This window comes from Panthera pardus, unplaced genomic scaffold (genome assembly GCF_024362965.1).
Source record: "Panthera pardus isolate Hobbes unplaced genomic scaffold, ASM2436296v1 HiC_scaffold_17, whole genome shotgun sequence".
Classification (NCBI taxonomy): Eukaryota; Metazoa; Chordata; class Mammalia; order Carnivora; family Felidae; genus Panthera; species Panthera pardus.
In genome coordinates, this window is record NW_026526732.1 from 64,202,123 (window position 1) to 64,229,638 (window position 27,516).

A 27,516-nucleotide genomic window follows, 5' to 3' on the forward strand; every position below is an offset into this window, starting at 1 on the left:
TGGCTATTTACCCAAAGAATACAAAAACACAAATTCGGAAAGTTACCCCTATGTTTACTGCAGCATTATTTATAATAATAGCCAAGATATGGAAGCAACCCAAGTGTCCACTAATTAATAAAGTAATAAAGAAAATATATATACAACGGAATATCACTCAATCATAAAAAAATAAGACCTTGCCATTTGTGACAACATGGATGGACCTAGAGAATATTATGCTAAATGAAATAAGTCAGACAGAGAAAGATATATACCATATGATTTCACTTATATGTGGAATCTAAAAAAACAAAACAAATATATAAAACAGAAAGAGACCCATATATACAAAGAACAAATTAGTGGTTTCCAGAGAGAAGGTGGGTGTGTGAGCTGGGCAAAATGGATAATGGGGAGCGGGACATACAGGCTTCCAGTTATGGAATGAATAAGGCATGAGAATAAAAGGCACAGCATAGGGAATAGTCAATGGTATTGTAATAGCATTGCATGGTGATACATGTTAGTTAACACTGGTGGTGAGCATAGCATAATGTATAGAACTGTTGAATCACTAGGCCTATACACCTGAAGCTAATGTAACATTGTGTCTCATGTATAGTTCAATAAAAAAGAAACTTCTACTTATAAGAGAAACAAATCTTGGGGATATAATGTACAGCATGGTAACTACAATTACCCATACTGTATTGAATATTTGCAAGTGGCTAGGAGAGTAGATTTTAAAAGTTCTCCTCACAAACAGAAAACTCTTGTAACTATGTGAGGTTATGAATGTTAACTAAATTTATTTTGGTGATTATTTATCAATATATACATATGTAACATTTTTACATACCTTGAACTAATACATTTAATGTTAATATTTCAATAAACTACAAACAACACTATCTCCTAACTATTCAATCCAGAACTCACATCCATTAGGACCAGCTTGCTTATTATGTTGTCATATTTATGCTACCCCTGCTGACATAGATATACTTAATAGAAGTATGTTAAATACCCTGACAAACCTCTGGCAAGACAAATCAAGAGAAGAGGAAAAATAAAAATCAATATTATGAATATAATGGGGGATATAACTAAGCAGTAACAAAACAACTAGTCACTAACAATTTTGAAAACTTAGACAACATGGAAAAGTTTCTTGAGAAAATATATATACCTTATGAGATGGGACTGTAGAAAAAATTAAAATCTTGGATAGTCCTGCAACTATTAAAGATAATGAAGCAGTGGTTAAAAACATTCCCCCAAGAGTAAGGTTAGATAATAAGAGTAGTTCTAAGGATATAGATTTTTCTGGATATCAAGAGAAAAATCGGGTCTAATACATGTCAATAACATCAGAGAACATGTAAAACAGAAAAACAATAGTAACAATCATAAAAAATAAAATAATAAAACCTTGAATATGTATATCAGCAAAAGCTATTGCTTTTCTGAAAAGCTCGGGGGGCAATTTGCCTCCCCTGGGCTGCTCACGTGCTGATGTGCCAGGGCTGTTCTCTGGGGAAGAGGCTACCTCCATCAGACTAACCATAAACTACCACTGCTCACAACTTCTGCCAGGAAGGAAGAACACCTTAGTAGGTGGAATTGATTGAAATGAACAAATTGCAATACAGAAAATAAAGCAACTGAGTGGAAAGGAGGCATTTGTAAAGTTTTGGGAGTGTGAAAGTACTATTACCAAAGATTTCGAGATTTTCTTGGTTTAGGAGAAAAAGGTATCCCACTTTCCCCATTTTCAGGATATATTATGCAGTAAAACTTTGGTTTGCAGGCCTAATTCATTCTGGAACCATGCTCGTAATCCAAAGCACTCGTATATCAAAGTGAATTTCAAGAATCATTGGCTCAGCTGTGATCATGTGACATTCGGCGTCACATACTACTTGTATTGCAAGACATCACTCATTTATGAAGTTAAAATTAGAAATGTTTGCTCATCTTGCATGACACTCGCAACCCAAGGTTTTACTGTATATATTTTCAAAGCTCCTCCCCACCTTTACCTTCAGTAGGGCTCAATAATTTATTAGACATCATTTTTAGGAAGCAGGATGAAGTTTAGTGACTGAACTAGCTACACAAAGGGAGCGCAAACCTCTTTCTAGGACTAAATATCTCTTTCTTCAGTAGCAGCACTGCAAAAAGTAACCTCACTGAACCACCTGAACAAACTTCAAAAGGAACTTCAACCACTCACCTGGATACAAGCCAGAGGCTCGTTTGTCCAAATCGAATATCCACCAACTAAATATATTCTCTCATTATGGACAGCAACTCCAGATTCATTTTGGCCTAAAGTAAATTGAATGAAAAGAAAAAATAAATCCATTTTCCTTACATGTCTTAATTAACCCTTTTGCCACTGAGGGATACAATTTCCCCCTGTGGCACACTTGTATGCTCCACAGGATTTTCGCAGCAACTAATCACTGCCTCCCAGTACTCAGAGGGAAGAATTAACCACTCCTTCACAGAGAATGAATCTGTGTCAGGTCAGAACCAAGCCAAAACACGTACTAGCCAGCCAGGTTAGTAAATACAGCATTAAATGCAGCAATAATAAGCAATAACAAAATAAGAGTTCTATACTATGTTGTATGCCATTAACTTACAGTGGTGGAAATAAGGTATATTTCGAAATGCAAAATACCTCTTGTACCTACAAATGCTTTAAGGCAAGTGCTTACATTTGTAAAGTAACAGCTGCAACCCCAAGAAGCCAATAAAACAGAGCCATGCCCCCACTGTCCCCCAAATGAAGACAAATGACAGAAAAGATTGATAAAGTTACTACCCTCCTTTTTTTTTTTTTTCATACACAACAGTTTTAAGACTATATTAAAGTTCCCGATCTGGGACCAGCTAGGGTAGTCCCTAGATACTGACACGCCAAAATGATGAAAGGTTCCTCCCCCATTTAAAAAAGAAGACAGAATAACTCACTACCACATATTCTTCCCTGGAGGCTATCAGAGAGTGAGATAGTCTCTTTTTATTGATGGGCTGACACAGGACTGACTGTGGTAATAAATAACCTGGATCCTATGGCAGACAGAATCACAGATCCAGGGACCGAGGGGCTGAGGTACTACTATAGCAACTCAGAGAGACTGAAGTCCTTGTAGGTGGGCCCCAAAGATCATTTTCACAAAAACAAGAGCTCCACGCAAGGCATATAACCCTTTCACATTGGCACTCAGTGTTGCCTCCCCAGCCGTAGCCGTGAGTGGTTGAGCATCCACTCGGCATATTAAGATGTCCTCAGGTGCCAGTCCAGGCTACCATTTTGGGCTTGTGATTTTCCTATTATTAGAGCAGCCTGGGAAGGACCTGATCCCCTTGGAGGTTTATAATATGAGCCAACAAGGGAAAGAAGGTTTTCAACTCCGTAAAAAAACGTCAGGGGTAAGTTGTTCACAGCTTACCTTTTATTCCCTTTTGAGATGAGGGTCCATACCTAGCGTTACTCTTGATAATGCTTGAAGGGGTAGGTGGCCAGAAATACCACCAAACCCCTAGGCACAGAACTGCTCTAAGATTCCGTTGTTAGAAGAATATAGCCAGAAACTGTATGTGACAGTAACAAATAATGAAGACTCTACTCCTGAACTCAAATAAAAGAGGACCAAAAGTGAAAAGGAAAAAAAAAATCGCTTCTGTAAAGAGTTTTTAATTCTCTGGTTCCTCCTAACGATCAAAGTTCCTCTGTGAATACTTATTGACGAGAAAGGACTTGACATACCTCTCTCAGCCAAGCGAGAAGATGCACACAGGTAAGAGAGGCCCTGAGAAACTAGCTCAGCCACCTAATTGAGTGAAATTTTGTGAGATAAATAATAGGGTACCTTTCTGGTTAATAAAAGCAAGGTGTTCTGCCACCATGCACTTGATATTTAGAGATGCGGTGAAGACGTAAAAAAAAAACAAGTGTGGCAATTTCTTGAATCTCTGCTTTTCCTGATTTACTTAGTCAAAGGTACTTGCCAGTCAACAGGTTGAAATTACAACGCGTCCACTGGTCGGTGTCTATGTTGTAAGAATCTATATGCCGCACAAGGATCCGGTCATTATTGTAGTCCAGGTCATTGCCTCCAAGAACATAAAGTTTTCTTTGAACAGCAGCCATGGAATGGTAGACCCTTCTCTGCAGCATAGGGCTGCGGCTTATCCATTTATTCTGGGGGAGGGAAAAAAAAAAGAAAGAAAGAAATTCAGGTGGATTCTGTTAACAGGCGACCTCCATGGCAGAAACAGCAGCGCCTCATTAGTAGCCAGGACTCTAATGTGTGTCAGTCGCATTGTATTTGACTGTTGCTTACAGATTGAAAGGTAGGGGTGTCTTACCTGAGAGCAAGTGTGGATGAAGCATGTATGCCAATTTTATTTTGCAACTTACATAAGGCATTTCCTCCTGCTGCATTTTATAGGTTGCATTTTATAGGGCATTTTTCATTTTATAACGGGAGCCCAAGGAAGTTTTCCTGATGGTTTCTCACCCAAATGAGAAAATTTACACAAATTGTGGAAGAGTGAAAGCACCTGGCTAGGTATAATGATTAAGAAAACAGGTGCTTGGGGCACCTGAGAGGCCTAGCTGGTTAAGTGTCCGACTCTTGATTTTGGGTCAGGTCATGATCTCAGAGTTTGTTGACCTTGGGCTCTGTGCTGATGGTGCGGAACATGCCTGGGATTTTCTCTCTCTCCCTCTCTCTCCCCACCCCCACACATACTGTCAATCTCTTGCTCTCAAAAATAAATAAATAAAACATTAAAAAAAAAAAAAAGAAAGAAAACAGGCTCTGGATCCAGAATGCCTAAGTTTGTAACCTTTGTGTGACACCAAGCAATTTACTTAACCTCACTGTGCCTGTTTCCTTGTCTTTAAAGTGGGGGGAATCATACCTTACCCGACAAGCTTGTTGTGAGAATTAAATTAGTTAATACTCATGAAACATTTAGAAGAATGTTGTCACACTTTTAAAAAATTATTGTGATAATAATCCTTGGCCACCCAAGGCCTCTACATAAGCTAGGGTTAGGGTGACTTTGCTGTTCTGTCCAAAATTAAACTTCCAAGATCAATGGAAGAGCTAAGATCTTGTTTCACAACAAAGTCCCACGTGGCCTTTGTATTAGTCCCTTTAACATATTTATAATTAAATCTTCTACCAAACTGGGGAAAGTTATTTCTTGGCACATGTTTGTTTGTTTTGGTAGAAAGCCAAGTTTTATACAACTTCAAGAATGGTGAAACCTCAACTATTTGGTCCTGGGTCATGCTAGTAATGGGAAAGACATGATCAACTCCTCTTAAATATGGCTCCTTTCAAAAATCTAATGTAAACTGCAAAATTAGATGAAAATCAAATACGACCTTAATTTTAAATCTCAACCAAGTAATGAACATGTAAGCAAACCTAACCATTTCCTTTCTACATGAACACTAACCTACAGGAAGAACCCGGATTCCTTTTTTCCAAGAAAAATTTGGATTTTGACTAGAAAAATCATATGATGCTTTGAATACTTAGAATTTCACCAGTTTACAAAGCTGTAAAGGGATAAGCAAAAAAAAATTGTATAAATATTGGTCCATTCACTAAGACCTATCTACCAGGTCATTTCTAATTTCTCTTTTAAAGATATACTTAAAAAAGAATGGTTTGTACAATTTGCAAGGCTTGCATTTACTTGCTCCCCCTTTTTAAACATGTCCTAAAAATCTCCTTCCAATCAAATGTCATCTTTAATAAAGTAGCCAAACCTTTCTATCAGATGTTCTGTGAAGAAATATCTTCAATACACTTCACATGAGTGGACTTAACTCAAAACTCTGATGATGCTTTCCTCAGGTCCTTTCTATGAGGCAACCTATTCCACTATTAGGAATCAACGTGTGCATTAGTAGTCCGGTCCCCTGCCACAGGACTGTGGACGCCATCTGGTTTATAAAGCCTGCCTGCATCCCCTGATTATATCTTTAGCTTCCTTCACTGCCGTGCCTGCCAGGTGAGCCGCCAACCTCTGCAAAGGCAAAGAAACAGAGAGGCCTAGTGGGGTCATTCCTAATAAGCTAGCGTGTGAATACTAATCAGTGGTGGGGAAGCAGAGGTCACCCCAGCCTGCCTGTTGGCAGGTAGCGATGTGCTCTGTGGCAGATGGCAGGCATTATCGACTCTCCACAAAGGCCTAGAAGAGAAATAAGCACCAGGGCTGAATGATAGAGTTATTGAGATTCTGAGCAAGATGCAAGCAGATGTGATGTTTGCCAGTACCCACCGTAAACAATACGCCAGCAGAATTTTTAAAAAGAGTGTGTGTATACAAACATGAAACAGAACTCATTTGAGAAATGTTAACACCTTCTTCCTCTTTAACCACGTGTGCACCAAACTCAAGCAACTGCAATTAATGATCCCTCTTGAGACATCTGGCCCATGGACATGTGGTCTCTGAAATCTACAGCTTCTAATGACATCAGGAAACACACTTGCAAAGAGAGAAATACCTTCGTTACATTCAGAATCAAATAATGTTGAAATAAAAAGATACCAAGCTGACTGAGGTCATTCAGGACGCACATTTGGTGGCCAATCCTGACCCAGGCTGCCAAAGCTAACCTGTCACTTCATGTTCTGTTATCTCCGGCTGATGAATGTTAAATCCCACGTTCGAATCATTTTGGAATACTGTCATAATCATGAAAAATATTTACATTACGAAAATCACAGACATGGTGAAATTCTGAAAACATTTGCTAAGGCCACTGCGATTTTGGTAGAAGGGAAAGAGAGTAAAAATAGTTCTTCTTTTGGGGACAAAAAAACCACTGAGTGTGTATGATAAGTAGACAGAAGAAGGGACAGACACCATCAAAATGCTTCCAGTTCAGGCACCATTTGTTAGATGAAATACATACACTTTTTTCAGATACTTCTACTTCAGACTTGTCCTAGACACTGCTAGGACATTCTGGCTACACGGAGTTAAATAAAAGTTATTATATTAGTTGGGAGTAATGAAACAATAAGTATGTTCCCCTCTTGGAAGGACACGCTTTCTAAAAGGACATAGCAACAGGACAATCAAAATCCTTTCTTTGGATGCCTCTGAATATGAACAGTCACTTGAGATAATGGAACTAAAGGGCATTTAACTCATCAACATATTTACCCTTCCTTCTACATTATGCAAAACTCTGAAAGAGTTAAGCATTGTGTATAGCATAAAACTAAAGGAGCTGAAATTTTGTGTGGAAAAAAAAAAAGCAACGGAAAGGCAGTTTATCCAGATGCTTCCGTTTCTCTATACAAGTTTAAGATGCACGTGTGTGTACAGACTTGGCATTTCAACTACTAATTACTGTGGAAATCTTTTAAAATTCATTTTAATTAAGGTAATGAGTTTTTCTTATATGATTCTTACCTGGTTAGGTTCATATACCATTAGTCTGTTCTGATATTGTGCTGTGTTAGTTACTCCACCTGTAATGGATTAACATGTGTTAGAGCTTTCATGAATACGAAATAGGATATTCCAACATAAGAATGAGATACAATTAAAGGAAAATTAGCTACTGCTGAGGATCTGTTTGTATACCCTCGTGGTGAACCCATGACATAATTAAGAAGCTTATTGTTGAAGCAGTTTCATTTTCAAGAAACATTTTAGAAGCAATCCAGTTGAGAGCAAGCAACAAGTATGCTGAGATTACCAAGAGGCTCCAATTCTGACAAGCTGCTCTGCATGGCCAGAATGAGGGGCAAAGTATAGCAGGGAGTGGGAATGAACATAGCACACATAGACAAATCTCTATACAATTTATGCCCAGGACAGAATTACATGGAAAGTTCTTGTCCTTTGGCAATTTTAAAGCTCTAACCTTCTGTATACTAACACACTAATGTCTTGATATCTCTTTGGAAGAACCATATCTAAGAAAAGGCATTACTTATCAAAAGAATTCTAAAGCCAAAGCTGTCCAGAAGAATATGATGAGAGCCACCAATGTGAATCACAGATGTAATTTTAAGTTTTCCAGTAGCCACATTAACAACTTAAAAGAGGGGCACCTGGGTGGCTCAGTCAGTTAAGCTTGGTTTCAGCTCAGGTCATGATCCCATGGTTCATGGGATCAAGCCCCATGTCAGGCTCTGTGCTGACAGCATGAAGCCTGCTTGGGATTCTCTCTCTCCCTCTCTCTCTGCCCCTAACTTACTCACACATGCAAGTGTGTGTGCACACTCTCTCCCTCTCAAAATAAATAAACCTTAAAAAAAAAAGAAATAGTGAAAGTAAACTTAACATAAATTTTATTTAACTCAACACAACCAAAATATTATCATCTCAACGTGAAACTGATATAAAGCTTATGGAGGTATTTTATGTTCCTTTTGTTCCAACTTTCTTCAAAACCCAATGTATATTTAACACAGCACATTTCAATCCAGATTAGCCACATTTCAAGTGCTCGCTAAGCCACATATGACTAAGAGCACTGTGTGTAGTTGTTGTTAGCAACTTTTCTAGAGCCTTCTTGACAAGGGCTTAGATCCAAAAGACTCAGGACCTTTTGATTAGTCAAGAACCACTAAACAATCATTACCTTTCTAACAAACTTTCTCTTATCTGTCCTCATATTTTCATGTTTGTGATGTACACTGATCCCCATAAAACCCAGAAACTACTGATTCTACTTTAGTTTTTACTATCAAATTGAAAAACTAAAAAAAACATAAATCAGCACTATATAAAAATAATACTAGGAGATATTAAATGTTAAGTAGTAAAATAACAAGACTATGAGAACTGCCCTCCCCCAAAAAAATCTCTTCAGAGATTTTTGCATTATACAGAGTTCTGGATGCTGGCATAAAATGAATAACATTTGAATAAGTAGCACATAGAAGCAGCTAATTTTGCAGTAAAGATATAAAACTGAGCCACACTACAAATGTTTCCTATTGAAAATTTTTAAGTCAAAAAGTATGTACTGTTACAATAATGAACAAAACAGTGTTAACATTTTTCTCAGTATGACTCAACTTTACACAGGCTTCTTTCTGTCTCTTAGGCCCCTGACATCCCTCTTCTTAGAGCTCTTACTTTAGAAAACCTGTAAATTCTTTCTCTGCCTCCTTGAGATATACGTCATTTAAGAAGCTTCTTGCAAGTTTTACAACCCAGGAAGATCTTCCTCCCAGACCTAAGAGCCATCCCATTGAAATGTAATCATCAAGGAAGTAAATGTCCCTATCTCCCAGTTTCTATGGAGGGTAAGAGCCTCATGTTGATGGGTGCCAATCAGAAAGCAAGAATGGCCCAGTCATTGAGAAAAACATTTACAAAATCAGGGGTAACTGAATGGGCTCATTATATCACATAGATCAATCTTCCTCCAAAACTCCTTCAGTACTTTTCTACTAGCTCACCCCAGTGCTTAAAAACCCTCTTGCCTCTTGTTCTTCAGAGGAGTTGATTTCAGACTGCATTCTGGTCTCCCTCCCCTATTGCAATATTGTCTTGGACAAAGTCTTCCTTATCTGCTTAACTTTGTCCAGTATAATTTTTGCTTTGACAGTTCAAATATCTTGAATAGGTCACTACCATCAACTTCATGGCCAGGAGTCAAATCAACCAGAATCCAGAGTATTAGTGCACAATCCTCAGCTGAGCTGGAACAATCCATCAATACTAATGGATCCATAAAGGGAAGGGAACATGTTCAGGCCAATCATTACTCTCTCGTTCACCCCCAATAAGGAGATTATATCTTTCATATAATTGACCATGGCTTTTATTAACTGGAGAGCTTTTTTAAAATATATTCTCTCTGAAGCTTACAACTACTTTTAAGATCAATGAAAGCTTTATCTGCAGAGTAAGTCCACAAGGAACAGAGAAACGAGCTTCCTGCCCTCAAAGAAAGTCTTCTCTGCATTTCTTAAAGAATGTCTCATCTTAGACCTACCCTATGACCCAGCAATAGCACTGCTAGGAATTTATCCAAGGGATACAGGAGTACTGATGCATAGGGGCACTTGTACCCCAATGTTTATAGCAGCACTCTCAACAATAGCCAAATTATGGAAAGAGCCTAAATGTCCATCAACTGATGAATGGATAAAGAAATTGTAGTTTATATACACAATGGAATACTACGTGGCAATGAGAAAGAATGAAATATGGCCTTTTGTAGCAACGTGGATGGAACTGGAGAGTGTGATGCTACGTGAAATAAGCCATACAGAGAAAGACAGATACCATATGGTTTCACTCTTATGTGGATCCTGAGAAACTTAACAGAAACCCATGGGGGAGGGGAAGGAAAAAAAAAAAAAAGAGGTTAGAGTGGGAGAGAGCCAAAGCATAAGAGACTGTTAAAAACTGAGAACAAACTGAGGGTTGATGGGGGGTGGGAGGGAGGGGAGGGTGGGTGATGGGTATTGAGGAGGGCACCTTTTGGGATGAGCACTGGGTGTTGTATGGAAACCAATTTGACAATAAATTTCATATATTAAAAAAAAATAATAAAAAATAAAAAAATAAATTGGAAAAAAAAAAAGAATGTCTCATCTTAAAATAAAACCATAGGAAAAGAAAATACACTTAAGAAAGCTGGGGCTGAAATGCCTACACAGTCAAAATGTTTGTCCAAATAAATACAGAGGCCTGATTGCTTTCTTCCCAACCTTCCTTTTCTTATCTGATTAAAAATTGAATGTCCAATAATTCTTTCTCAGCATAACTACACAAGAATAATCAAATCTATTGAGTGAGACCTCACAAGTCTTCAGGGTTAAAATGATTGCCAAGTGCTTTTGATCTGGGCCATAACCACCAGATTAATGTCCAGCTCGCCTATAATCATTTCTCCAAATGAGAGGGAGCAGAGGGCAAAGCTCCCACCCATTATTTCAAAACTTTGACGGTTTTTCTCCTTGTTTTAGAAATATGGGACAGAATTAATATCTACTGCAGTAAACTATCTGTTTATGACACTATTTGAAAATATTTACACTACTATATGTATCAGAGTCTGCCCATTATAGATTAAATGTACAACCAATGGATTAGAATGTAGCTATTACATCCTTTCTCCTAAGCCAGGCATACAATTTATCTTCATGCTCTTCAGAATTATTATTTACTCTCTTTTACAGATGCATTCGTAATATTTTTTTCCCTTAATCTGCACGTGGTAATTAGATTCCTTACCCTTACATACAAATTTTCACTCACATGACAATGCTTAAAAATGAGATACTGGGTTACTAGGTGGAAGTAAACATAAAATTCCTAGTTAGTTATTTGGTTGATTACTTCTGGAATGCTAAACCACGGGAGGTGCCTAAAAAACCCAGTGTTGTAACTTTTGCCAAGTCAGGATTGCAAGGGAAAACCTTAGAAATTGGTCCTATTGTTTTCCTTCTTTGAAATAATTTCCAAATGATCACATAAATAAAAACCAGTTCTTCTCAGTACAAAAAATAAATTTTAAAAAAGCATCCAAGTTCGCAGCCCACACAGCTTTAGCAGTGTTATGTGCACAGCTTATCATTACATTCTCTTCACATAACACTCCTCACTTTTAGATTAATCTGTTGAAATGAGATGCTAAGGATTTGCATACAGATTTGACTATACAAAAATAGATATGGAATTAATAACAGTCTCTATATGTTTTAATTTCTCCTAGACTGGAGTACCCTTGCCTGCAGCAGTATTCCTGGCTTTGAAAGTCATCAAGCTGATTTGCCTGCTCTGGGTTATGATGCCACATGCTGCTATACTGTCCCCTGCAATCAAAGCACTTGCAAAGATAGATTCTATGCCTCCCTCTATCGAGTACATTTTATAGATTGGCAGTTTTGATCTCCCTCCCCCACCCCAGGGGGGGATAATCTGCATCTTAACAGCTTTCTATAGATACATTTGTCATTAAATATGCCATCTCGTATCAGCATCCATTTTTAAAGCCAAGTTTTCCCTAACTTTGAAGTGCCACAGTCGAAGTTAAGACTTTTCAGCCAAAATTGAAAATGAACAGCCCTGTCTCATACTTTTGAACTGTGACTTAAAGATATACTGCAAGTTCCCCCAAAGTCAAATAAGTCTTTAAAAACTGCCAGAAGGAATGAAAAGTTACCACCATGCTACCAGCAGTGAGAAATGCTTTCTATCATCAAGACAAGAGTAAAGCATTTTTCTTAAGCTTCCCTGTTCGGCTCCTCACAAAACGTTGTGACAAATGGATGAATGCATACCAGAGAAAGGATGACAGGTGACTGCCAAACAAGCAACTTTTGCCTCCACTGCTGGAATTCACTGACTCCCAAACTCATTGCGCTCAAAAGCAAGAACTGGTCAAGACTAACAATGTCTACAGAATAGTGTGTTTAGAAAAACAGCTCTTAGTATGCATTGGTCAGGATAGGTCAAGTCTGGTGGCTCTGCTATTTTTTTTTCAAGGACAGAAAATACATCTGTTGATATAGAGTCCTATACTACACGCTTTAGCAGAAACCTATGGTACATAATACAGCACTGGTACCCTTATGAGGACAGAGCGGACAGAGTGGTACCCTTACTAGGACAGAGCGGGATGCAAAGAACTGAATGTGTCCATGCTGTCAGGAAAGACACTCCAGGCTGGAACTCTGCCAGCCAACTGAGGATTGTGGAAAACCATCTAAGTTCTCTGCTACTCTCCCGGAGGCCTGAAGTGCCCAGCTTTATGCTAGAGTAGCGGGTTAGTTTCCAGACAGGATGTGGCATTAACCCCACAGAGGTTCCTTTATGACTCTATCCTTGGGGGGAGGATTTAACACAACCAGGCTCAGTTTCCTCATATGCAAACTAGAGATGACGATCTCTCTCTTACAGGTTTGGTATAGTCTTACAGAGTGCATGGTATACAGGCAATCCACAGAGGAAGTTTACTATAGCACTGTAGTCATTTATTTATGGAAATTTCTTATCTTTTCCATAAAAAAGTATAAATGAGTATATATGGAATACTGAAAAAATAACTAAGTATAGAATATTGAATTAATAGATAAATGAATTTTGTAGTCTGAAACAGATTTCTTATTTTTGTTCCAATTACTAGAATTACTGGCTGGTTTATAAGGTACCAAAGGCTTTTTCCTTTAATGGTAAAGCTTCTCCTCCATATGTTTGCTCTAATTCTCAAAAAACTAAAACTTCACACTTATAGTCTAATTATCAAAGGAATGACTGGCATTAGTGTGAGTTCATATTAGTCATTTTTTAAATAGAACCAAACTCATTACTAGTCCCTAAAAATAGGGATACCATGGGTATATTTATGATAAATAATATTTACATTAAAACACTTTCTTATTATCTATTTTTTCACATTAGACTGTCCATATTTTTAGTGTTTATAATGCTACCTGAACAATTAAAGCCAAGAATATTTCTACTAAATTAGCATCTTGAACAGGAGCATACTTAATCCATGCATTAAATTAAAACTATTATCCTTATTATTTCTGTCACACTTGAAGAAACCACACAAATGGATAGGTAATGAATAGACTCAAAATCTGTAAAGGAAGTCTCAAATTTACAAAATATCTATAAAGGGTTGAGGCACTTGAAAATACAAATTATATTTATGTCACCTAGAGTGAACAGATATAAACTTGTGACCCAAAACATGTAAGTAATGCACATGTATTATTTAAAATAAATGAAATAATAAATGAAGGGTAATATCTACCACAGTGCAGATGTTAGCTGCCCTTCAGAGTATCAATAATATTGTCTCTAACTCCCAATTACTCATTCTATAGATTGCTGTAATCCTGCCTCCAAAGATTTCTGCATGGTCCAAGCAGGGTTAAGCTCTCAAGGTCACCTCTACCAGTCTCTGGTGTCCTGGCTTGCTATGTTCTTGTTGGATCTTTTTTTTTTAATGTTTATTTATTTTTGAGAGACAGAGAGATACAGAGCGCGAGTGGGGAAGGGGGAGAGAGGGAGACAACAGAATCAGAAGCAGGCTCCAGGATCTGAGCCGTCAGCATAGAGCCCAACATGGGGATCGAACTCACAAACTATGAGATCATGACCTGAGCCAAAGCTGGACGCTCAACCAACTGAGCCACCCAGGTGTGCCTCTTGTTGGATCTTTTATCCCTCTCCTGCCATCAACCAGATTCTTCAGCCATTGCCCATTTCCATGATGTAGCTTTAACCTTCTTCTCTCCTCTTGGGAACAAAGAAAATGATATATTTCCCATATTCTTAGGTAAGTAATTCAGCTCACTCTTTATTCTACCTTTTTTTTAATGTTTATTTTTGAGAGAGAGAGAGAGAGAGAGAGAGAGAGGAGGGACACAGAGAAAGGGGCACAGGAGAGGGGCACCGAGGATCTGAAGTGGGTTCTATGCTGACAGCAGAGAGCCCCTATATGGGGCTCAAACCCACAAAACACGAGATCGGGACCTGAGCCGAAGTTGGACACTTAACCCACGAGAGCCACTTAGGCTCCCCTTTACGCTACCCTTTTTTAGATCCATCTAGACAGACACAAATGGATCGCCTAAACAAAGGCTGTTCTCTCCACAAAAAGGTAGACATTATGTGGCTCAAGTCTTGTGCCCTGAGAAAAGTGGTCAATTAAACAATTAAAAATAATCAAATCATTGTTGATCTAAACAAATATCTGGGTATGATGATTTTTCAGTGTATCTTTTACTTTCAGTTGTATCATTTGGGAATTCTTTTTATAATGTAAGCATCTGTTTTTGAGATCTTTGTTGTAGTGATAAACAACTGTATTGTTTAGTTTCTTGGGAAAAGCATGGTTTTCAAAAACCAGAGACGCAGAGATCAAATTCCAACTTTATCAAATACCAGTTGAGTGATCTGTGAAAATCACTTAGCATCTTTAAGCCTCATCTTCTGAGCAGCAATGTGAGGGTAAATAAAATGCTACTTCTTTAGAATAAAGGGAAGTCCATTTAGGATAAAACCTTTGTTAATTATTCTGGAGAATGTAAGTGATCTGATTTGCTTTCTTCAAGCCATTTAGCTCTTTTATTAAATTTTTTTTTCTTTTAGCTCTTTTAAAATCATTGTAGAATGGACATTTCTGTTGGCTTCATCTCAGTACAACACTGCAGTGGTTTCGTTTTTATCTTTTTCAGATGGGGAATGGTAAAGGCAGGGGCAGAAGTGAAAAGAGAAGATAAAAAGTAAGTGCTAGAGACAGACGGTTTGTGAGAATCTAAAGCAACAAAGAGGATTTCATTCTTAGAGGACATTCCAGGTCACTAGGAACTTTTAAGTTGATAATGCCACATTATCAAGCTCCAAACCTATATCAGGCAGATGGCTTCCTCACATGGAAGCTGCCTGCAGGGTTAACAGACACTCTCTCATGTACTTACTTGAATAACTCACTTTGTCCTCCCTCAAGCAAACTTTACGTCCTTCACACTCACCTAACCCAACAAGCTGAACCCCTTCCAATAGGGTCCTTCAGACCATTCCCAGCCTAAAAACCTTCCATCTTGAGTGAATCCAAGGATCTGCCCTCTCCAATTCTCTGCTGGATACCACCAAAAACTAGGACAGAAATTTACAAACTGGGCCACCACAATTTTGTGGTTTCCAACCTTGGTATGAGCTCAGACAATTTTTAAAACATGTCCATTCCCTCTGTTTTCTCTCAGAGGCTTTTTTCCACCCAAGGCCACCTCCCTCAGACCCTCTACACTCGTTCTGACACCACACAACCTCGACAGACAACCTTGTCTCTCACTTGACTCAATCGACAAGGAACCTCCTCAGGTTGCTGCCCCTCATCTGGGAGCTGACTTAGGTCCACATCCCGCATCATCTCCTGCCCTCCAGGCTTAGAGTCTGAGGGGTTTCCTCTTCTCCTGTCCAAGACAGCCTCCCAAATCCCTCCTCCTGTGGTATCCCATGGACTTATTACCATTCATCACCATTCCTGGTACCCAGGAGGTGCTCTCAGCCTTTACTAACCAAAGAATGCCCCATTCCTGTCCCCTTCTATTTTGCTCTCTCCTTTCCCTTATCTACCAATTTGCTTAATGCACTTGTGTCCTTTAAAGAGTTCCTTCCTTTGACACTGGATTTCCTCTTCTAGCTAGTCTCTTTTCTGTAAGCCAAACATTCATCCTTTTCTTCCCTTCCTATTCTCCTTTTTCTTCCTAAAGCCAAAATGCTGTTTATTAATTTATAATTAAAAAATGTAGCAGGGCAGCTGGGTAGCTCAGTCAGTTAAGTACCTGACTCTTGGTTTTAGCTCGGTCGTGATATCACGGTCATGAGTTTGAACCCCTAACAGGGTCTGTGCTGATGCTGTGGAGCCTGCTTGGGATATTCTCTCTCTCTCTCTCTCTCTCTCTCTCTCTCTCTCTCTCTCTGCCCCTCCTCTACGTGTTTCTCTCTCTCTCTGTCAAAATAAATAAATAAACTTAAAAAAAGAAAAAAAGAAAAACCGTGGCTGTCACATGGGCTGAAATATGTGTGTACCTAGAAACAGCACATCCTCTCCCAGTAGGCAGAGGATAATAATATAATAATCAGAATGTTGTCTGGCAAGCTCGGATTCAGGGAGTGAGCTCTAGGTGATATCCCGACTTCTGGCCTATACCTACAGTTTGTACTTCCTCACTCCTCTTTCACACCCTAAACCACTGCATTCTAGCTTTCACTTTCTTCTACTCCCCTAAAGCTACTTTCATTGAAATTACCAAGTAGTTTCTGAGAGAAAATTGCAGAGAAATATTCTGGACCTTGATGTCCCAACAGTATTGGACACCTCTCACCATGCCCTTTCTTTTTTGGTTTGATTTCGTTAACACTTGTCCTCTGACCTTGCCCATCCCACATTCTCAGGCTCCTTCCTCAGACCCCTCCTCTGCACCCTCCTCACTAGCATCTCCCAACTTTCCGCCTTGGCCCTTTTCCAGTCCAGCTCTTGCCCATCTGTCTCCTCACACTCTCCACTGCCTCATTTTATCTCATCTTGCTGTGAGACTCTCCTCTTGTACATTTGTTCTGAAAAGCAGAAGAAAAGGTGCTGTCTCTGAGTCTGAGGGGCAGAGTTTTTGGTTCTAGCCAGTGAAGGGTGGTTGAGTTTAAGCTACAGCTGAGTGAGTGGGGGCTAGGGAGGCGTGGAGGGACACTAGCATGGGGTACAGGGAGGGCTTGGCGAGCTGAGTAGATCCCACACAAAGCTCTCCTGTCAACTGGCTTCTTCCCATAGGGTTCAGCTGCCTGGGCACAGGCACAGACAATTGGACCCCTGGGTTTGTTCAAGAGCGAGTGCTTGCCAGAGGGCAGGAGAATTATTGAAATGATTGGATCATGAAGTCCACTCATGATGACAGGGAGGGGTTAATGAGTAAATGGGAAGCAGCCCAGTGGACCTAAGGCCAAGTTAGGAAGAAGGTGCTGTGAACCTTTGTGAAACCTGCATGAAGTACCCCCTGCTTTGCCCTACTTCTGTCCCCAGGACAGACTTCTATCATCACATATATCACACACTATACTAGAATTATCTGTTGAGTCTATTCCCTCTACTACACTGAGTCCCAGTGCAGGACCTGTGTCTCATTCTTTGTCACTCCACACTACCCTGGTAGAAGACTAAGGGTGGTTAGGAAACTAACTCAGGGTCTCTTGGTTGGTGAGAAGTTTCACATGCTCTGTGACTTCAGGACACCATAAGCCAGCCTCCACTGCACCCCCTGTTAATTCCCAATGTTTTATATGTAATTTTTTGGATGAGAGTAAAATAATATTTACAAAGATAGAGAAAAGCTAAAGCTACAGCATTTAAAAAATGTTTATGAAATTTTACATTGTTCTAATTTTAATGAGTATTAGAAATCCAAAGTCCCTCTAGTAGGTCTGAATAAATTAAAGTTATTTAAAATGGGGCAATGCAAGCTTCATATAAATTTAATCAAGATGAAAATAAACATATCTTCTAGGGAGTTAAAGAAAGAAGCTTTAACAAATGTTCTTTCATTAATGAAATATCTGAAAAGCTCTTTTGATTGTCAGCTCCTAGAGGGTAGGAAGTGTGTTTGCTGAATTAATCTTATTTATCTAGGAACCAGCACAAGACTTAATAAGGATGTAGCATTCACCAAGAGAATCAGGAAAGCACTGAATACTGCTTTTGAGTAAATACAGTAGCATTTGTCTTATTTTTACAGTTTGAAAGCACTACTTTTGTGGTTAGCTTCCCATTATCTTGGTGCCATTTGACAAAAACGAAAAGGTAAGCTGTTCTGCAAGATGAGCTCAGGATTAATTTTCACTCACAAAAAGGGATCTTTTTAGTAGTTCACAAACAATATCTCACAATGGAAAACGTACCTTTTAAAGCACAACTGCAGGATATTTAATGCTCCTTTTGCTTCAGTATTGTGAATTTCAAGTAGAAATGATGTGGAGCATTTGTGAATTGGGTCACAGTGTCAAATGCTACAGGAGCCTGTAAAATTTGACTATCTCTAACATCTTAAATTAAATGCTAATGGGCATATCCATACAGCCTGCTTTTCTGAATTCATCTCTGCTTGTCTCATTTTAAAAACCATGGACAGGTTTCAAGGTGTCCTGACCCCAAAATGGACAGAGAAAAGGGAGGGAGTATGGAGAGGGAGTGAGCACACTAGAAATACTGAATCTCTAAAGAAACATTCACTTTGTGTTTTATGGAACAGAAATAAGCCCCTAAAATCCACATTCTAAAATCTGTACTTCCTACAACTCAGGCAAAGCTTGCAAACAATCAGGAAGATGGCAATGACCTAATCTCCCATCAATTAAATTAGAAATACTTGATTATTTGATAAAGGATAAGGAATAGAGTCAAATATTTTTATTTGCAACAATAAATCTGGGTAACACTTCTAGATCAGTGATAGGGTGACATATACCTGCCTTGTTTTTTTAAGGGGTATACCTAGTTTTTTTAATCTAGTACCCCTCCCTATCCATGGTTAGATTCACAATTGATTTATGACAAGCTGCTCCTGAGGAAAGAGGCAGACGATTGAAGGTATTAGAAGTGTCACTGGTGGGGCGCCTGGGTGGCGCAGTCGGTTAAGCGTCCGACTTCAGCCAGGTCACGATCTCGCGGTCCGTGAGTTCGAGCCCCGCGTCAGGCTCTGGGCTGATGGCTCGGAGCCTGGAGCCTGTTTCCGATTCTGTGTCTCCCTCTCTCTCTGCCCCTCCCCCGTTCATGCTCTGTCTCTCTCTGTCCCAAAAATAAATAAAAAACATTGAAAAAAAAAAATTAAAAAAAAAAAAAAAAAAAAAAGAAGTGTCACTGGTGATTTCCTTTTCTTTCCAATTAAAGGTATTGTACTATATACTGGGAAGTGAGTTTTTCATCTCAAGTACACAGTGGGGAGAAACAAACCTGAGAAAATTGGGATTGTTTTCATTAAGTATGGTTAACACAGGCAGCATACATTACTGCAAAAGAAGAACAAAGAAAATGTATTTCCTTTCACAGTAGGGGCAAAACCAAGTGATAGAGCAATATAGGTAATAAGTTGATAATTTTAATAAAATGGAAAAGGAAACATACAGACCCATATTGAAAGAGAAATCAGCTTGATACCAGGATGATGGATCTAGCCAGTCTAGAATGAGCTTCTGTGTTTTTCTAAGGCCTCACTAAAGAAGATATTAAGTAGTCAGACCTTTAAGAATATGTAAGGGAAACTGCAGCATTTTTTAAAAAGATAGTTTAATAGCTAAGAAAATAGGAAATATTTATTAAAATATTTGTGAGAAATTCATATAAAACTTAGAAATGCATTAACAACATATGGAAACTAAATGAGTCAATGGAAGGAATGTAAATTGGAAGAAAATATAAATTACATTGATTTCAGCCATCCATCACTGTTTTGTTATCCTAGGCAAGTACAGATCTCTTCCTTCTGTTAGCAAAGGCTCATTTGTAGCCAAGTTTGAAATTTCTTCAGCAAAGCCAACAAAATATAGTTCTGGTGGTTATTTTCTTAACTATTGAAATATACACTTAAACAAAAGGGAGTATTTCACCAGACAAACGAAGTTCTTATCTAAATATATCTATTAGACACACTAATGTACAAACAAATATCTAAAGTTTATTTGGTATATAAGACCAGTAATTATTGGATCTATCTCATTTATCCTCTTCCTTAGTCCAATTCCTAACTTCATTCATTAATTACAGAACAGTTAAATACTGACAGGAGCTACGTTTCTTCAATGAAAATCAATAAATTGCCAATAATTGAGACATTATCCAGAGAAGCTAAGACTGTAGCTGTCTCCCTGGTTATTGAGGACAGCAGAAGGAAAAATGGGCAGAATACAAATGAATTTAATTTAAATGCAAGGGAGAATTTTGTCAGAGCAGATGTTAAACAACTAGAGAAGATTATTGAAGGAAGCTGAGAAGTCTTCAAGATTTACTTAAAGGTGATTGCTTCTCCCACTTATATCAATGGATAAATCATCCAGACAGAAAATCAATAAGGAAACAGTGTCTTTTAATGACACATTAGACCAGATGGACTCAACAGCTATATACAAAACATTCCAACCAAAAGCAGAATATAAATTATTTTCAAGTATACATGGAACATTCTCCAGGAGATATCGCATTAGGCAATAAAACAAATCTCTATAAATTTAAGAAGATTACAATCAGATCAAGTACCTTTTCTGACCACAATGAAACTAGAAATCAATTAGAAGAAGAAAAAAATGGAAAAAACACAAACACATGAAGCCTAAACAATATGCTACTAAATGAACAAAAAAAAGGGTCAATGAAGAAATCAAAGAGAAAATGAAATACATGGAGACAAATGAAATGAAAACACAACAATCCAAAATCTTTGGGATGCAGCAAAAACAATTCTAAGAGGGAAGTTTATAGAGATACAGGCATACCTCAAACAACAAAAAAATTTCAAATTAACAACCCAAACTTACACCTAAAAGAAATAGAAAAGTAAGAACAAAGTCAAAGGTTAATAGAAGGAAGGAAACAGTAAAGATCAGAATGGAAGTAACTGAAACAGAGACTAAAAAAATAACAGACAAGATCAGTGGAACCAAGAGATGGTTCTTCAAAAAGATAAACAAAATTGATAATAAGCCTTTAGATAGACTCATCAAGAAGAGAAGAGAGAGGAACTCAAATTAATACAATCAGAAATGAAGGTGGAGAAGTAACAACCAACATCACCAAAATACAAAGGATAGCAAGAAACAACTATGAAAAATTGTATGTCCACAAATTGAACAACCTAGAAAAAAACAGATAAATTCCTAGAAACATATAATCCTCCAAAACTGAATTCAGGAAGAACAGAAAACCCAAACAGACAAATTACTAGTAATGAAACTGAATTATCAAAAAATTCCCAACAAACAAAAGTCCAGGACTGGATAGCTGCACAGATGAATTCTACCAAGCATTTAAAGAAGAGTTAATATATATTCTTTTCAATCTATTCCAAAAATAGAAGAGGAAAGGGAGCTTTCAAATTCTTTCTGTGAAGCCAGCATTACCCTGATACCAATACCAGATGAAAACACTACAAAAAAAGAAAACTATGGCCAATATCCCTGATGAAGGTAGATGTGAAATTCCTCAACAAAAGATTAGCAAACCAAATCCAACAATACATTAAAAGGATCACTCACCATAATCAAGTGGGATTTATTCTTGGGACGCAAGGACAGTTCAATATCCACAAATCAATCAACATGATACATCACATTAAGAAAATAAAAATAATAACCGTATGATCAGGACTTCTGAAGAAGATGGTCTGTCATCTCAGGAGGAACCTCAACTCACCTCGTCCTGCAGTACAACTAGATAAAACCCTCTCAAGTGTAAATAATTCCCCAAATGACCCAAAGATCGCAGTACAGACTCTCTGCAGCTAAATGTAGAGAAGAGGCCACTTCAAAGATGGTAGGAAGGGCAGAGATGCAATTGAGAGCTAAATAGGCCTACAGAACTGTCTGCAGAAGAGAGGAACTCCACAGTCCAGAGAGGGGAAAGAAAAGACTCTCATAAGGAAGCCTGCATAGGGAAGATGAATCTCCATAGTGTCTGGCTTTGAAAAGCAGAGGGGATGAAATTCACACAATCTTAAAATCAGAGGAGTTTAAAACTCAGAATTTAAAAAAAAACCAGCAGTCTTGTGGGCTGGGAAGGTGAGAGGAAACTGAGTCCCCACATTAGGGAGACAACACAACAAAGAGGTCCATGTAGAGATAGCATAGAAGCAGCAGTTTGAAAAATACCTGGGGTATACAGGAGAGAGATTTCTTATTAATCTCAGAGTGCAGCTAGAGGGATAGGGATCATTGGGAGACTTCTCCAGGAAAAAAAAAGAGCTGGCAGGCACCACCATTTCTCTCCCCATCCACATGTACACCTCCTAGAACCAGTGCAGTACCAAAATTCTACACCTAACTTGCTAAAAGCACACCCTACCCCTGTGTTGTCATGCAGACACACCCCCCACTCATGCCTCAGTTCCAGGTCCCCTCCCACAGGAGAACAACACAAACCTTGCTAACATGATCTGGCCTACCCTTGAATGCTTCTCTGGGTCCACCCACTCATCCCAGCCTGCCTTGTGGAGGAAGCTGCAGGTTCCCTCCCACCAGCACAAACCTTGGTGGCACCATGCACTCCACTCCCACATTCCCCTGCAGTTTGGTAATACTGCATCTCTGGCCAATGCCTGGTCTGACTCAAGTTAATCCAACAACAGCCCCACACTGGTTCACTAAAAACACAAGGACCAAACCCTGCCCACAATAGGCAAAGAGAGTCATTGCAGATGATTGGATGGAAGGAAAATGCAACAGAGCCACAAGAGCAGGGCACATACATCAATATATTCAAGACACTCCTAAGGTGCCAGGTTCTGGTAAACAGGGGATACTGCACTGCAGGGCACTACAGGACCTCTTCTTCATTAGGTCACTACTTTCAAAAACAAGAGATGTAGTTGACTATCCTAACACATAGAAATAGACACAGAGAATTACACAAAATGAGGAGACAGAGTAATATGTCCAAAATGTAATATGTCCTGTTATTTCGAACAGGAAAAAATCACAACAAGAGACATAAACAGAACAGAGATAAGTAATATGCCTGACAGAGAATTTAAAGTAATGGTCATAAAGATACTCACTCAACTAGAGAAGAGTAGAGGACCTCAGTGAAACCCTTAACAAAGAGACAGGAAACATTAAAAAGAGTCAATCAGAGATAACTCAATAATTGAAATTAAGTTTACACTAGATGGAATAAATAGTAAACTAGAAGAAGCAGAAGAACAGATCAGTGAGTAATGAACAACTGAGTAATGGAAATCAATCGAGAGGAACAAGAGAGAAAAAAAATGAAAACAGACTGGAATTGACATCATCAAGTATAATAACATTCACATTATAGGGATCCTAGAAGGAGAAGAGAGAGAAAAGTGGGCAGGGAATTTATTTGAAGAAATAATAGCTAAAAGTTTCCCAAATCTTAGGAAGGAAACAGAAATCCAGATCCAGGAGCCACAGAAGGCCCCCAACAAATTCAACCCAAAGAGGTCCACACCAAGGCACATAGTAATTAAAATGGCAAAAACTAGTGATAAAGAGAGAATTTTAAAAGCAGAAAGAGAGGGGTGCCTGGATGGTTCAGTTGGTTAAACATCCAACTCTTGATTTCAGCTCAGGTCATGATCTCACAATTTGTGAGTTCGAGCCTCATGTTAGACTCCATGCTGACATTGTGGAACCTACTTGGGATTCTCTCTCTCTCCCTCTCCCTCTGTTCCTCCCCTGCTAAAGCACATTCTCTCTCTCTCTCTCTCTCTCTCTCTCTCTCTCTTTCTCTCCCTCCCTCTCTCAAAATAAATAAATTTTTAAAAAGTAGCAAGAGAAAAGAAAACAGTTATAGACAAGGGAAACCTAAGGCTGTCAAGTGATTTTTCAGCAGAAATTTTGCAGGCCAGAAGGGAGTAGCATGAAATATTCAGAGTGCTGAAAGGAAAAAAACCTGCAGTCAAGGATATTCTACCAGCAAGGCTATCATTCAGAATAGAAGGAGAGATAAAGAGTCTCCCAAACAAAAGTTAAAGGCATTCATGACTAAACCAGCCCTACATGAAATGTTAAAGAGGACTTTTTGAATGGAAAGGAAAGCACATAAGTAGGAGTAAGAAGAGTAGGAAACACAAAAGGAGTAAAATTATGTGTATCTATAAAAATCTAGTCAAGGGATTCACAAAATAAAAATATATAAAGTATGACACCATATACATACCTAAACCATGAAGAGGGGAGAGTAAAAAATACATTCAAACTTAAGCGACCATCAACTTAATATAGACTGCTGTATGCATAAAATGTTATATACAAACCTAATGGCAACCACATCAAAAACCAGTAAGAGTTATGCAAAAAACTAACAGAAAGAAATCCAAGTGTATCACTAAAGAAACTCAACATGAGAAAAAAAGAGCATGAGAAGAGAGGAATAGAGAACTATAAGCACAACCATAAAAAAGTAACACAATGGCAATAAAAACATATCTATCAGTAATTACTTTGAATGTAAATGTACTAAACACTAATAAGACATAAGGTGACAGAATGGATAAAAAAGCAAGACCTACCTATATGCAGCCTATAAGAGACTCATTTCAGACTTAAAGACACATGCAGACTGAAAATGAAGGCATGGAAAAGCATTTATCATGCAAATGGAAGTGAAAAGAAAGCTGTGGAGGCAATAGTTATATCAAACAAAATAGACTTTTAAAAAATACTGTAATGAGAGATAAAGAAGGACACTATATAATTATAAAGGGAACAATGCAACAAGAAGATATAACAATTGTAAATATTTATGCACCCAATAGAAGAGCACCTAAATACATAAAGCAAGTAATAACAAACATAAAGAAAGTAATCAACAGTAATACAAAATATTTGAGGACTTTGTAGCAATGCAACATAGTAAGTAAGTCCCACACTTACATCAATGGATAGATCATCCAAACAGAAAATCAACATGGAAACAGTGGCTTTGAATGACACATTGGACCAGGTAGATCTAATGGATACATTCAGAACAATTCATCATAACAGCAGAATTCATGTTCTTTTCAAGTGCACATGGAACATTATCTAGAATAGATCACATGTTAGGCTACAAACCAAGTCTCAACAAATTCAAAAAGATCAACATCATACCATGCATCTTTTCCAATCCCAATACTATGAAACTAGAAATCAATCACAAGAAAAGAATATGGAAAAAGATGATATTAAACAATGAATGGGTAAACTAAGACATCAAAGATGAAATCAAGTAATATTTAGAGACAAATGAAAAAGATAACCCAATGGTCCAAAATCTTTGGGATACAGCAAAAGCTGTTCTTTTTTTTGAATTTTTTTTAACCTTTATTTGTTTTTGAGACAGAGGGACAAAGCATGAATGGGGGAGGGTCAGAGAGAGGGAGACACAGAATCTGAAACAGGCTCCAGGCTCTGAGCTGTCAGCACAGAGCCCGACACGGGGCTCGAACTCACGGAGTGCAAAATCATGACCTGAGCTGAAGTCGGCTGCTTAACCAACTGAGCCACCCACGTGCCCCCAGCAAAAGCTGTTCTAAGAAAGATGTTTATAGTACTACAGGCCTACCTCAAGAAGCAAGGAAAATCTCAAATAAACAACCTAAACTTATACCTAAAGAAGCTATAAAAAGATGAACAAACAAAACCCAAAAACAGTAAAGGAAGGAAGTAACAAGAGATTAGAGCAGACATAAATGAAATAGAAACTAAAAAGAGGGGCGCCTGGGTGGCGCAGTCGGTTAAGCGTCCGACTTCAGCCAGGTCACGATCTCACGGTCCGTGAGTTCGAGCCCCGCGTCAGGCTCTGGGCTGATGGCTCAGAGCCTGGAGCCTGTTTCCGATTCTGTGTCTCCCTCTCTCTCCGTCCCTCCCCCGTTCATGCTCTGTCTCTCTCTGTCCCACAAATAAATAAAAAAACGTTGAAAAAAAAAATTAAAAAAAAAAAAAAAAGAAACTAAAAAGAAAAAAAAAATAGGACAGATCAACAAAACTAGGAGCTGGTTCTTTGTAATGATCAAACCTTTAGGCAGACTCATAAACAACAACAACAAAAAGAGAGAGAGAGAAAGGACTCAAATAAACAAATCCAGAAATGAAAGAGGAGAAATAACAACCAACACCACAGAAATATGAAAGATTATAAGAGAATATGGTGAAAAATTATGTACCAGCAAATTGGACAACCTAATAGAACTGGATAAGTTCCTATAATCATATAACTTCCCAAAACTGAATCAGTAAGAAATAGAACATTTGAACAGATGCATTACCAGTAATGAAACTGTATCAGTAAAAAAAAAAAAAAACTCCCAAAAAACAAAAAATTCCAGGACCAGACAGCTTCACAGGTGAATTCTACCAAACACTGAAAGAAGAGTTAATACCTATTCTTTTCAAACTATTCCAAAAAATAGAAGAGGAAGGAAGCTTCAAATTCATTCTATGAGGCCACCATTACTTTGATACCAAAACCAAATAAAAACACCACACAAAAAAAGAGAAGTACAAGCCAAAATCTCTATGAAACATAAATGAAAAAATCCTCAACAAAATTAGCAAACCAAATTCAACAATACACTAATAAAACAATAATTCATCACAATCAAGTGGGATTTATTCCTGGGATGCAAGAATGGCTCAACATTTGCAAATCAATCAATGTGATACATCACAGCAATAAGAGAAAGAATAAAAACCATATAATCATTTCAATAGATGCAGAAAAACCATTTAACAAAGTATAACACATTCATGATAAAAAAAAAAAAAAACCTCTCAACAAAGTAGGATTAGATCGAACATACCTTAACATAATAAAGGCCATATATGACAAACCCACAGCTAATATCATACTTAAAGGGAAAATACTGAGAGCTTTTCCTCTAAGATTAGGAAAAAGACAAGGATTTCCACTCTCACTAATTTTATTCACCATAGTACTGGAAGTTCTAGCTGCAGCAACCAGACCAGAAGAAAAATGAAAGGCATCCAAATTTGTAAGGAAGAAGTAAAATTTTCACTGTTTGCAGATGACATCATACTATTTGTAGAAAACCCTGAAGACTCCACTACAAAAACTGCTAGAACTGATAAATGAATTCAGTAAAATTGCAGAATTCAAAATCAATATATGGAAATCTGGTGAATTTCTATACACTAATAAATAGCAAAAAGAGAAATTAAGAGAACAATCCCATTTACAATTGTGCCAAAAATAATAAAATCCCTAGGAACAAATTTAACCAAGGAGGTTAAAGACCTGTACTCTGAAAACTATAAAACACTGATGCAGGAAAC

General features: G+C 38.1%; 1 protein-coding gene across 16 annotated transcripts in view; it reads right to left on the reverse strand.

Moving 5' to 3' along the window:
- KLHL32 (kelch like family member 32) overlaps positions 1 to 27,516 on the reverse strand; it is a 243,069-nt gene that overhangs the window by 32,669 nt on the left and 182,884 nt on the right. For 14 of the 16 annotated variants that reach the window (XM_053904640.1, XM_019442905.2, XM_053904639.1 and 11 more), the window contains 3 exons: positions 7,447 to 7,505; positions 4,006 to 4,198; positions 2,219 to 2,313 (listed from right to left, as the gene is read on the reverse strand). In XM_053904640.1, coding sequence (XP_053760615.1) covers positions 2,219 to 2,313; positions 4,006 to 4,198; positions 7,447 to 7,505 — 347 coding nt within the window. Of the gene's footprint in view, positions 1 to 2,218; positions 2,314 to 4,005; positions 4,199 to 7,446; positions 7,506 to 27,516 lie in introns of those variants that run through there. The other 2 variants (XM_019442911.2, XM_019442909.2) reach the window with 1 other exon arrangement.